The following is a 13,931-nucleotide window of genomic DNA, read 5'->3' on the forward strand; positions in this document are numbered from 1 at the left end:
AGGTTAACTTCTTTGCATTCAGGTCAAAACAGAAAATTCAAAATTTGTTATTGTAAAAACAGCTGTTTTGGTTTTTATTTAGTCACCTTTAATTATAAAAAAATATTCAATATTTATTTTGAAAGAGCAATAAACATACACGTAACAATTATAATGTTCTTTTAAGTTTTCATTTATAAAAGCATAATACTCGTACTAATACTAATATTATTGAATTATGTAGTATTATTTATTATTCTATCTTTTTTCTACTAAAACATCGTGCCCTTGTGGCAACTCGCAGGTGCACGGAACTCTTGATATTGGAAGTATAATACAAACTTGTCGCTCACAAAAACACGGAAAAATGTATTTTGTGCGAATTTTTTGGCGAAAAACTTAAACTTTTTTACGAGAAACCAGTATTAATTATCATAATTGTGATTTGTTGCTTGCTTTAACAAGAAATGAGTACCTAGGTATATAGATACATAATCAGATAATGTGAAAAAAATTACTATTATAAACTTGCTGTTGGATGTCAAAATATAACAGTAGTGATCACCAGAAAAAGTAAACGCAAAAACCCAAATAGGTCCCAAATTAGAATAAAATGTAAAAAAACAATAAAAATTTGCACTAGTCTAATTTGTAGCGTTTCTTACATACTGCTTTGCAATAATTTTTCGCCCCATTGCTTCTGTTATGAATTGAAGAGTAATAGATATAAAAACAACAGAAGAAAGCAAGATAGATTAATTATATACGTAGGCATAGTAACAACAAATTATTTCGATTCGTCGCTGTATAGTTTGTCTTTCTCTGACTTCAAAAAACCCTTATGACAGCACTGTTTTAACTTATGGACTTTGCAATATTGCGTAAAATTATTGTTATACTGTATATACAAAAAATATAAACAGAATATGATAAATTGATGTCTGTGGTAAATTTAGTTGTGCACATGTTTATTTTGAGTAAGTATGGTTTAGTTTAAGCTTTTATTATACCTGGCCTTTCGATGGTGGGTTTACTACCCCTCCTTGTCAATATTTAAGCTCTTAATACTTGAAATTAGAACCTCGAAATTACTCTATATTTATTTAGGATTATTTACTTGCTAATAAGTAAACATTCACATTATCGGCTTGAATAAAAGTATTTTTGTGACCACTTTCATTTGGGCGTGGATGTGCATCATTTTTGTCAAATTCACTTAAAATCACGTCAGTCACTAAGGCCACATCAAGCGAGTACGGCAACCACAAAACCGGAGTCCTAAAAGGATTTAAACGTCTAGAAAATAGCCCCAGAAAGTGACCCATGTCGAGGATGCAATCCTGTTAATCCTTTGAAATAGGTGTTGTCTGCAACATTCACTCATTTTCAAGCGAAAGAGAAAGCCGTGTTTTAACTGTCACTAAAAAATGCGAAATTTACATTCATTCTCGAAAACGTGTAAAAGGAGGGATCAGAAAGTGATCTATTATTTCTTGGTGATTTTTCAAAGGGATATACTGGAAAGAAAATGAGTAGGTCATCTGTTTTATTTATTTGGCTTAATTGGAAGGGCTGTAATGAGTTGATTTTCCATTGGTGTTGTGAAGGTAAACAAGACGCGCAAAGGCTATCGGATTGTCTTAGGGCCGGGGTTATCTTGAGGTTTCTCTCCCTCATGTTCTGACCTAGCAGTTTCTTTCTGTTTTAAAAGTCCATTTTGTTAATGGAATTTAGCGTGAGCCGGAACTGTGGAACTTCAAGTCGATACCTATTATTCTGTCCGTGCTGAATTAAAGAACATTTTTCTGATTCTTGGTTTAACCTTTATCAATTTTATAGGACGCATTTATCCTACATAAAGTTCCTTTCTTGGGTCAAGCATTTTAGGTCTTCACACGTGTTTAGCTCTATTTAAAGTACAAAAAAACGTTCTGTTATAGCGATTCAAACTTGAATATGCATTGGAAACAATACTTATTACCTCTCCACAAAAATTACCACATATCACATAACCTATAGAAAGTTAAAGACTGCGCAATTATTTTATAATTTATAGTGCTCCTAAAGTTGGTCTTTCTTTCATCGTACTTTTTTAATAATATAAAGATGTTTGCCTATTTAAGGGTCTCGTTGAGACGATGTGCTATAACTGCCACTCGACTTGAAAGGATAATGCGTCGTCTCGTATTTCAGAATAAAAGTTCACTTTCATCTGACGAAATAAAGCTTTCTGTCCGAGCAGAAAAGGACGTGAAATGAAAAACTCTCAACAATTCCGGATTTATTCTGATATATGTGAAAAATGAGATTGAGTTAATGAGCGTTCGCGGATGATTCATTGCATTAAAATTGCTCTTTTATCTACTGAAAACAACAAGGAAATATGTACATTTCAACTTCATCACAAACACAACAATGGCAAAAGTTCAGGACACAGCTTTAGATGAAAGGAGAGATTTTTGAACTAAGACTTCTATGCTGACAGAGAAATTAATAATTTTTATTATTGAAAATTGGAAACCTCTCATTGTATAAGGGTAGTGCTTTTCCACAATTTTTATTGTAAGTATTCAAAATATACCTACTTGAAACTTAAAAACACTAATAAAAAATACAAGCTAACGACATTTCTCAAATTGTTTGACATTATTGTTTTCCACTGCCTACTTTAATAAATAGATTAATTGACGAATATCTCACTAACGATTGGTTTTAAACATATGGTACTAAAACTTGTTAAAAGACAATTAAACGAAGAATCCAAAAGTGGTAAAATTAACAGGGTATATTCCATTTAAGAAACTGAAATTGAACAACAGATAACAATAAACTGTGCAACTTTGTTCCAAGAAAAATTGTCATAACTTTAAAAATAATGGAGTTATTACTTGAGGCGTTTTTTTATAATCTAGCCCGTATGAAAAAATATGCTATTCTTTATTATTACATTTTATTAGATGTATTTTTAAATTTGTTACATTATACATACATTGGCGTCATAGTTGGCGGTGATATGAGTGTGTTGTGAACGGACCACAATTTTTAATATGCCCGGAGAGCTGTCAAATGTCATATTAATAACTTCAATACGATGGTTCGTTCACAATCAAACTTTCATGGATAGCTTTGACGCCAAATTTAAAAAACACCCGTTATTTTACTATTGTTTAAAATCTAAATAAGTAAATACGACCTCTCCGCCCATATTTTTTAAAACTTTGTGTCAGGTGACAAATTTTTGATGATTTAATGAAAATACAGCACATTCGAATTTGCTGAAAATTATTTATGGGATAATAAACCCTGATATCTGTAAAATCCAATAACAAGTTTTAATCTCGTAATATTTTGTTGCACTTTAAACACGACAAACGTAATTTAAAATGTACAATTTGACGTAAAATTAAATAGAATTTATATTATTTTGTTTTAATTTGAGTTTTATGTGTGTATTAAAAATAACTACAGTTTTACGGCGCTACTAAAGCTCTGCAATTTTATACAATGTTTTAATTTGACAGCATTTTTATAAGAATGCTAATAAATTATAACAGGTGTCCCAAGCAGGCTTGGATATAGGAAATTAACATAGGAAATTAGATATTATTTTTTTCCGGCCCTCGAAAAATAGAAATTTGAATTTGCCGAGTTAGAGTTACTAAGAAACGAACTATCAAGTTATTGTTGCCAAAAGAAAATTTGTCAACTAAAAGCCCTTGCTATGACTTGATAGTTTGTTTCTTAATAAGGCTAACCCAGCAATTTCAAATTTCGATTTTTCGAAAGCCGTTTTCTCTCAAATGGAGTTAATTGGAGAAAAGACAACAATGTCAATAAGATAGCTCTTTTCGAGCACTACAAGCTCCATTAATAAAACTTTGATTTCTGTTACTCCTGCAGCTGTAAAAAAATATAAATTAATTTCCCATGTTAATTTCCTATATCCAAGCCTACCTGGGACACCCGATATACAAGACTATTTTCAAGACTATTTAACTGAAAACTGTCAAGTCGTAATTAATTTAATTCCCTTGAACAATAATACAATTCTACCATGAATTAATATTTTGTTGTTACCAAATTGACAATGACATATTTTATGATCAATTGCCAAAATAATAAATGATAAATGATTGTGTGATGTTCTTGTAGTGTACACTTTTTTTGACTATCAAACGAGAAACGTCAAATGAAATACATAAAGCATAAGGAAAAAAAACCTGCATTTAGTTGTGCTTCAGTTTGATTATTGATTAATTTATATTTATTCAATCCTCTATGTTAAAATTGAATTTTATCTACTCTCTTCTTCATGTTAAAATGTAATTTTATAGCCTAGATGATAAAAAATACACGACGATTAAATTTTCATTATCGACTCTAAATTGCTAAATTGCTAAATTCAATTTTATCGTCTTGTATAATAAATAACTATCGTTATTATACTTTTACTCCTAATAACTAACATCGTATTATAAACTTGAATAAAGGCAAAAAGGTTTTAGAATCCAAATGACTGTTACAAATTTTAAATTGAATTATCGGCGTTTTAGTTTCGTTTGTGTGGTTATGGAAATAGCTGAATATATTTTTAAAGTACAAAAGTTATGATAATTGCTAACAATACTATTGTTAGTCATAGGAATTTTTTAAAATTCTGTTCTGACGAATGGCGTTGGCTCAAAATATTCGTTAAAACACAATTTATAACAAAAATAAATACGTTTGCTTTGTTCAAAAGAGCAATGATTAATAATTCTTAAGATCATTGTTTAACTTAAAAAAAAACAATTTATCTGAAGAAAAAACAATTTAGTAGCATTTAGTACCATGTATTCAAGTCGTAAACTGTATTAAGACTTAAATCAAAAAAGTCAATAAACTACGACATGTACCTACCATACCTAACATGAATTGTATTAATTGTAATTTTGTCACAAATATTTTGCGTATTTTTTCTCGAAATAGATTACAAGACGATAAAACTGAATTTTATCTTTGAGAGCAATTTAATGCTCGAAAAGATAATGAAAATTTTATCGTCGTGTACAATAAAAATTTTTATTCAATCCTCACTAGTCAGTCGATATTTATAAATGTCAAAGTAAAATTCAACAATGAAATCTAATGTCAAAGATCGTTAGCAACTAACAACTGCAGATATACAACAATGGATGTATTTTTTATCATTTAGACGATAAAATTTCATATTAACATGAAGAAAAGAGTAGATAAAATTCAATTTTAACATAGAGGATTGAATAAATAACTATTATTTTATTTTTATTTTTTTTTTCTAAAATATTGATTCTCATTTTATTGCGCTAAAATAATTAAATTTTATGTCTAGTTTTACCTAAAATAAAAAAAAAATGTAGATTTTTGGTTAACATATCGTAATGCTCTGGTGATATGTTTTAAAGTTAGTACCTTTAGAGAAAATTTTTAAGCGATGTCTCCACCTTCATAATTAAATCAGCGGTTCTTAGGGACTGCCTAAACTGAATTACCTCTCAAGAGAATCCAATTGCCATAAGTAAGTATAAAGACAATAAAGTTTACGGTGCACTGTTAAACTATCTATTTTCAGTTTTAATTAAGCCTTTTAAAGGCAGGCATCTAAATTAGCCCGTGCAAGATTTATCATTTACGTCCCTGAAACCACTTCCACGTACGAGTTAATACGTTTTTATTAAAAAATTCTCGACGAGAAAATGCACGAACTTCTTTTTGCTTTTAAATCTCAATATCGGGTTCAAAGTCCAGACGTTTAGATTCGATTGTAGATTGTTACGTGCCGAAGCGTCAAACATTCCGATGCTTCTGGGACTAACATCACCCTCGTGACAAGTGGTGCCCCAACTTGCTATTTACATAGCAAGTCAATTACTCGGGGCAATCCATCATAGTTGTTACTATCGACAGGCTATGATTTGGACGGGATAGCGGCAACTTCTATTAGGATTTAACGAATCCTTAGACAGGTTAGGTCCCGAAATGATGAACTTAGAAATAATTAGTGGAAATACACTGCATGCAAATTTTTATTGCAATAAAAGTCACAATTTTTGGGGTTAAACACGTGTACCTATAAAGTGTAATACTCACCGCATACACAGCACCCAAAGGCATAACAAGACATGCCACCATCAAGTCGGCCACAGCCAAAGACACGATCAGGTAATTCGCCACGTTCTGCAAGTTTCGCTCCAGTAATATGGCTGCTATCACGAAAACGTTACCTGAAAAATACAACGAAAGATTGCAGTTGATATTTTCGGATATGCCGAGATGAAAAGACGCAGACGGTGCCGACTGGGTATTTTGCGACAAATGGAAGAACTTTGAACGCCGTGATATAGAAAATAAACGGGATTTGAAAATGGGTTTTGTTTCACAGAATATATGAAATTCTAAGCAAAATATGCAAAAGGGAAAATAATACGCACCGGTTAAAACACTCGTAGCAAATACTTAGCTGCATATAATCAATTAATTGCAAGATTATTGACAATAAAAAAGGTATTTGGGAAATCTACATCTACAAATGTGCAAAAGTTGGAATACAAAATATTTAAAAATTGAAAAATTCATGTCATACAGAAAGCCAATATAATATTTTGTTGCAGAAAAGGCGTTTTTGAAACTTATGTATGTGGATAGTGAGATTGAAATGTGGTCGCGAACTTATCGTTAGTTGTGACAGGATCTGCCGGAAATTGGGTTCTATTCCCAGTTTGGCTACTTCATTTTTCTCTGCTACTTCCAGTAAAAATGCTCGCACCTGGACTAAATTATTCCGGAAATAGAATTCAATTTGCAGAAAATAATTTAATTCAACAACATAAAATAGCTGGATTTCTAAGTTTTCAAAAGTTTATTTAAAACTGGTTCTGAAACAAATTCATTTTTATGTACGAGCAGGTAAATGGAGACCAAGTTGAACGTTCTTTGTAGAATCAAAAATAATGTAAATATTTTTTTTATACACTCCCGAAAATAGCTGTTTTAGGGACTAGTCTTTTCCGGACTCAATAAAATAGTACGTAAAACGGTTATTTTAGGTACTCAGTTTCTAAAAACAGTTTTTCCAAACGAAAAAGTTAATTTGAGTACGATTGTGGCAATTTTTTTTAATTAATAAGAGGTGTTTTTTAGGAGCTTTAACAAAAAATGTTGTTTGTAAGACGTACCTAAAACGTTTTTGCCGACCCATCATCAACAGCAACGATTTGTCCGCAAAAACTGTATTTTAGGTACTTGTAAAAAAATAACTATTTAAATTGTAATAACGGATGTTTTTTTTTAATTTGGCGTCACATTTGGCGGTCTGTTGTAAACGGACTACAATTTTTAATTCGCCCTGCGAGGTGTCAAATGTCATTTAATAACTTTTATTCTTCGGCACTGTCAAAATTTACGGTTTTTCTCCCGTGTAAGGAAGTTTTGACAACTGTTAGGCATTTTTCAATACGAAACGTCAAATTATTTTTAACAGATTTAAGCAAATTTAAGCCTTGTTGAGTCTAATTCGAAGAATAAAATGTTGTATTCAACTCGTTTGAGTGTAAATCGGACGCTTTATTCCACCTCGTGGATGGTAAACCGCTCGTTACACTCGTGGTTTAAAAATCCACTCGGTCAAATAAAGMGTCCGATTTACACTCAAACTCGACGAATAAATAACTATTAATTCGCTAACAAAATTTTATGAATAGCCTTGACGTCAAATTAAAAAAAACCACCCGTTGTTATTTTTACCTTTTAATGTAAATGTGTTAGATCGTTGTAATAAGAAAAAAAAAAAAAACGTTTTCTCCAGAATATTAAATTTGAAATCTTTTTGAAAATAATTAAAATTCTCTCATGCTATTTAAAATTTACCAAAAGCAAATGAGAGTAGTAATTAAAAAAAAATTATTCGATAAAATTCTTTAAGCGTATTCGTAGCGTTTTTTAAAAATGTCAAATATATTTATAAAAAAAATCTGTTAGAAAAATGATCTGCGTTTTTCAAATTATTGTTTCCGGCAAAATGTTTGCTATAATTTTATTTCTTACTGTCAATTATGTTTTATTATTAATTTTTCTGTTTGTTTTGTAAATAAAGCATTTTTTAGTTCGTTACTATAAAATTGTAGACACGTTACCGAGACTATCACTAAATAAATCTGTGTTTTTTTAAGCTAAACATAGGTCTATGTTCAGAATTTAAAAATGTCCTTATATATTGACTAGCTCCCTGGATATATTATTAGGTTTTATGACTTTAAAATTTAGACAATTTTAGTTTGACTCTCGGTTTTACCGGGTTTCGAAAAACATGCGACAATTTTGGCACGTAGTGTTTTATGACTAAAATAAAAATCTTAGTCACAAATTAGGTACTCGGGAGAGTGTTTCTCCCTCCACGGGTACTCGTAGGTACACTGTGATTACAAATAACGTATTGATAAATGTATGTACTAAAAGTCGAAAAGTACAGTTTATTAACAAAATATCTTTTTATTGATATTTATCAGTTTACAGTCATACTTACGAGTAGTACTCCTACTTAGTGAACTGTGTTATGGGAGAGTGAACTTGGAGAAAAGAAAGCTACTTGTTATTTAACGCAGTTTCCAAAAAAACTTTTTTTAAATTGTTTTACATTTCAGTCAATTGATAATAATAATAATAATAATAATAATAATTGATAAAAATATTCCTAAAAAGTAAAAGTACGATTTTTTAAAGGTAGCTTCCTAAAAACAAATTATAAGTTATTTTTATAAGTTTATTAATGGAATATCAAATTAAAAATAATTAAAATCAAAGTGTCATCTGGGATAATTTAATCAAATTCTAAAATTTAATTGTAATTAAACTTTCTGACTACCCGTTCAATTTTCCAAAAAATATTTTCATCAATTTTTGCAGTGTGACTGATTTTAGGTAGATATACTCGTATGTATTTTAGTTTGTTCCGAATTCAATATCAATATGAATTCAGATTTTACGCTGAAGGAACAAAATCGACGTTGCATATGAAATTTTAAAATTGAAATAATAATACGAAGTCTCCTGTCACATAACAGAATGTCAATAACAATCAATAATAATATTATATAGTTTTATATGTGATACCATTGATATGTTAGTTTCTGATTTCAGATTCATATTTATGATAATTTATTGTATTATTGAACCTGATAAACATTTGCCAGATATTTATCTTGAATCGTTATATCAAAACTTTCAACATAATTGACAAAAGAGGCTTTAAAGTTTTTAACAAAATTAAACACCATCGTCTATTAAATTCAATTTGGGGAGTTTAGACCCAATTGACGTAAGAATTTAAGTTAAATGCTATTGATAATTTATTTATCTCAAGCCTGGCAAGACCCTTTGTCGATTTTTGTCACTTTTAATTTTATTTTAAGATTGTCATCTTGACCTTAGTAACAATTTTACCCGACAAAACTTATTTAGTCTTTGAGCAACACAATGACTTGAATCAGATTAAAACGAAGTATACCGTAAAAGACGTTAATATTGCTTTGACAGAAAGGTAGTGAAGGAATCTCTTAGCGTGTCTTCGACTTAAAAAGTTGTACTGATGTTGATGTAAATGGTTTTGAAATGTAGAAGTTGCGCTCAAGATGAGTGCTTACGATTGCCAGCGACTGCTCTAATACACTTCAAGTTTACAAATAATTGGGCAATACTTGGCTCGTTTCGTTTATTTTTTCCTCTAATTGCAAAGTGGTAGAAGGTAATTTACATTTTGTTGTTTGTCTGGAAGCACGATAAAAGGCCATTGTGTCACCGTTTTGAATAATGATTTTTTTCATGATTCTTTGTATATTCATACGAAACCAATCAAGCAAAATGGAAATACTTTTTAAAACTTTTTTTTGTAATGTCTCTTGTTGTAAAAACCGGGATTTAATTGTATGCTTTGGCTATTGATCGAAGCCTGAGGTTCCTCCTTCTGCTAGTTCACCTGATGCAAATACTCCGAACAAACCAATGAACCACTACATCCAGTAGGAGAACCGAACAATGCCAATAAAGGTACAATTAGCAATCACTCGCAGATTCTCATATCAGTGCAACAAGAGTTTTCCTCTTCTTACATTGCCAGGGCTAATTTACAAATTTTAGACGGTTTTTATCTCTTGCAAACATGGTATTTTTGTTCGCTTTATCACCGTGGGAACATTCATTAAGTCTCACAATTTCCATCGTAAATTGCGAAGTTATACATTTTTTAGAAGATGCCACATTTTCGATGGGAAAAATGCTCCCAGCAAAATGCAATTGCTCGTAAAAGTATTTTGTAAAAGCCTTCTCATTTGCATAGCTCTAAAATGACGAGGACTTGAGATTTTTTGCTCGAGAACATCTCTTACAAACGCAAACCATTTTAATGTGCCGAGACGAGGATAATCCCTAACAAGGTTCTACAGTTATTCGTAAATCGAAGGAGAAATCCGACGTATTTAAAATTACACAAAAATAAGTGACTGATAACGATTCACACAGAGAATATCTTTTAAATCCCACTTCCGGTAAATGTAATTAAATGGCGCGAAAACGGGACGAAATTTTCACAAGTTAATTTTATTATCTCTTCCGGTTTTAATTGCCCACTTTGGAGAAAAATGCGAGCGAATTATTAATTCTGTTATAGCTCGGATTGCAGTTAAGTCGTAAATTTTCCATCCAGTGTGAAATTTTCAAATAATCCCGAAAACTTTATCGGGGCACCTCTTCACACTTTACAACCGCTTTTACTATCTTGCCAGAAGTTCTCATTTGCCTTTGTTATTATCTCACTCGCGTTTCTCCCCCATATGATTTCTTATTATTACGTTTTTTGTTTTTTATTTCTTCATTTCCTGCCAGACTAAATGGAAATTGTTTTGATTAAGGAATCTTTCAACAAGTTTCGACAAAACTTTATTGATATACGTAAAAGTTTTGAATTCCAAAACTGAAAATGCACTCCACATGTAGAGAGCTGTAATAAAGACAAATTTAGCTCAACCAACTTTGCAATTTTCTAAGAAGTGCATTTTTACACATTTCTGCATTTAGAAAATTTGTATTAAATAAATAAAGACAATTCATAAATTCTCTCTTTTTGAGGGTTTATTTTTGTGCTAATTTAAATCACGCACTGTGTCGGATTTAGTTTCATTACTTTGTGCACAACTGTTTGAGCACACTTTGCTTTCGTCAAACGAATTTCTTTGAACTTTATTTCATTTCCATCGCAATTTATTTGCGCCGATAACTTACCAGTTTTTTAATTAAAAGAATGTGTCCCGTTAATTAGAGAAACGAAAACCTTTTCAGAAAAACCGTACGAAAAACCCCATATGTTTGTAATTCTTTTAAAAAGGAGAGTTGTTGGGTGCTCCCTTTGCGTATTTATCGGTGATTTCGTCGATACTAACGACGTCATTTCTTGTAATGTCCTTAAAAGAGGAAATTTACCCACCTATCACCGTGACCAGTATCATGAGACCGAGAACAACTGACAAAAATCCCATTAGAATAAGGTCGGCCAAAGGCTCGCCTCTGGTCGCATCGCTGAGCGTGTCGTTGGTGTCGTTATGGGTCAGAGTTTCGTTCTCGAAATTGCAAGGAAGCTTCGTGCAATTCCACGGCTCGTAGAGGGTTTCCATCGAGGTTGCATTTTCGGCGGTGGAAAAGTGGTACAGATCTGCGGAAATTAAGAGATAAGAAAAAAAATTGAAATAATTTTATTCTTGGATAAATACGCAGCTATAGCTCTTGTCATTTATAAACTTACTACAATACGGTTTGCAAATAATTGTTTCCAATAAAAAAATAAAAATAAAAATGATTATCCCTTTCAGGTGATTTTTTAAACAATATAAATAATAGTAATTGATTTTGCCAAGCCCTTTCTGAAAAAATCTTCTCTATACCCAAATTTTGCTCAAGGGTTGTTGTTAGTTTCTGACTGAACTGTTTGCTCTAAAATTAATCTACCTGAAGACGTGGCGGAAGTGGCCGCTGGCAGGATGATAACAAAGATTGTGGCTCTGGCAGAGCCGCTCCAGCTGCAGCAGGGATTATTTCCTGTCCTCATCTTGCAGTTCAGATGCGTTAAGAACGCCTCTGCAAACAAATCAAAACCTTTATTTATTACCGTTTCTAGTTTTAATTCAGATAACGTTAATTATTGCACTGCGTTAATGCATAAAATTATCGTTTGTGTTGAACTATTTCGATGATAATTGAGTTTGTGAGCTAAAAACAAACTTTTTGTTATTTTTATTTTTATGGAGAGTTTTCTCTCCTTAATCTTATGATCCTGGTTTTGGAACAGTTCAAGTTTTGAGATAAAATTTTGTTTTTCCTTTTTGGGGAAAAGGTAATGTGAGTTGGATTTAAAAGTTGAAGGTAGTTTCTGCATACTGATACCTTGACGTCACGTTTTCTTGACGTAAAAGTTCAAAAAAACAATGATTTTGTATTAGATATTAACTGAATTGTTGATAAATAAAATTGTAAATTTATTTTTTTTATATCTATTTTCCCGGCGCATTCACCATTTTATCATCAATATTTCGTCAAAATAATACCTACACTTAGTTTGCCGTTGATCTAAATGTTTTGAACGTTTTAAAGTTTGATTTTCTTCCATCTTGTTCTCTTCTTGTGAAGTTGTGTTTCCCATCTAAATCAGGAAATTATGAGTTCAGCTTAGTTAAAAGCGAGTTAGAAGTGCATATTTATTTACTTCATTTTTCTCCTATTTCCGGTGAAAATAAAAAACCTTAGTTTTGTACACTAATTTTTAACATTCATAACAATCATTAAGATTTAACCGTTCAAAAAATTGAATTGCAACAAAATTAAACAAACGTCCCTTTTGTAATTAATCGTTCATTAAAGCCGTCAAATGACTGACTTTAAGATAATTTTAAACAGGAAATTACAAGCCGAATAATCTTCCTACCGAATCATTTTCCTTCAGAAGAAAACGTGTTATTACTTTCTGAAAGAGTTGGAAATGTTTCGCTTCTCTTGTAAATATTTTAAAGTATGCAACTTTACAAAATTCTTAGGATTATACGAAATTACTTCAGGCAGAAACTTAATTATGTTTTTAATTAAAAAAATTCAATGCGAAAAATTGTTTATTCACAATCACTAATGTAATATGCCGATTACTAACCTTTTAAAGGTTCGGAAGCACATCATTAAATCTCATGGGGAGTAATAATATTACTTCTCTTAGGCGGTAATATGCAGGATAGCCAACCTTAAAATCACAAAAATACCGGGATTTTTTTCTTTCAAATTGTCAAGTTACGCATAATATTTTGCTAGTATTCAATTGCTTTTGTAGCAGTTCCTCTTACTTCTGGGGAAATACACTGCTCCATTTCGACGATGTTAAATCAGGTCCACACATTATTTCAATATTTTCTTTGACATTTCTGAAATGTCAAAAATCAAACGCCATTTGGATGGCCTACCACGTTTGGACCTTAACTTTGTTAGAATTTTATTTTATTCAAATTTTTGACTGAAAATAATGTGATTGTGAATAAAATAGCATACAAACCTAGTGGTAATGGTATTACCCCTTGTGCTTTATCCGATTTCGAGGCTAGCGCCTCTCGATCGTATACATAAGCACTCGGGGTAATGCCATATTTACCACCTCGCTTGTAATGTACTATTATTCGCAATCATATTCTAATCTGTCAATTTCATGGCATAACAACAGTTGGGAACTAGATGATTACTGAAACTAGCCGGGAATAATTATTATACAGGGTGCGCCAGAACTCGCGCCCCAGAGAAAAATGCCATATAAGGTAAGATACCAGGAACATGGAAAAAATGTTAAAAAAATTGTATCTATAAAAATTTCGAAGTTATGAGGATTTAAAGTTTGCACTTTGACTCTATTTATTTCT

General features: G+C 31.3%; 1 protein-coding gene across 2 annotated transcripts in view; it reads right to left on the bottom strand.

Annotated features, from left to right (window-relative positions):
- The window catches only part of LOC123008869 (5-hydroxytryptamine receptor-like), a 145,106-nt gene that overhangs the window by 24,292 nt on the left and 106,883 nt on the right, over nt 1-13,931 (bottom strand). For both annotated transcript variants that reach the window (XM_044404902.1, XM_044404911.1), the window contains exons 3-5: nt 11,989-12,117; nt 11,471-11,695; nt 6,088-6,221 (exon numbers count right to left, since the gene is read on the bottom strand). In XM_044404902.1, coding sequence (XP_044260837.1) covers nt 6,088-6,221; nt 11,471-11,695; nt 11,989-12,088 — 459 coding nt within the window. In that variant the 5' untranslated portion in view covers nt 12,089-12,117. The remainder of the gene's footprint in view (nt 1-6,087; nt 6,222-11,470; nt 11,696-11,988; nt 12,118-13,931) is intronic.

The sequence above is a fragment of the Tribolium madens genome, unplaced genomic scaffold (assembly GCF_015345945.1).
Source record: "Tribolium madens isolate multiple individuals breed KSU strain unplaced genomic scaffold, Tmad_KSU_1.1 Scaffold_19;HRSCAF=116;Tcas5.2_LG9, whole genome shotgun sequence".
In the NCBI taxonomy this organism is placed as follows: domain Eukaryota; kingdom Metazoa; phylum Arthropoda; class Insecta; order Coleoptera; family Tenebrionidae; genus Tribolium; species Tribolium madens.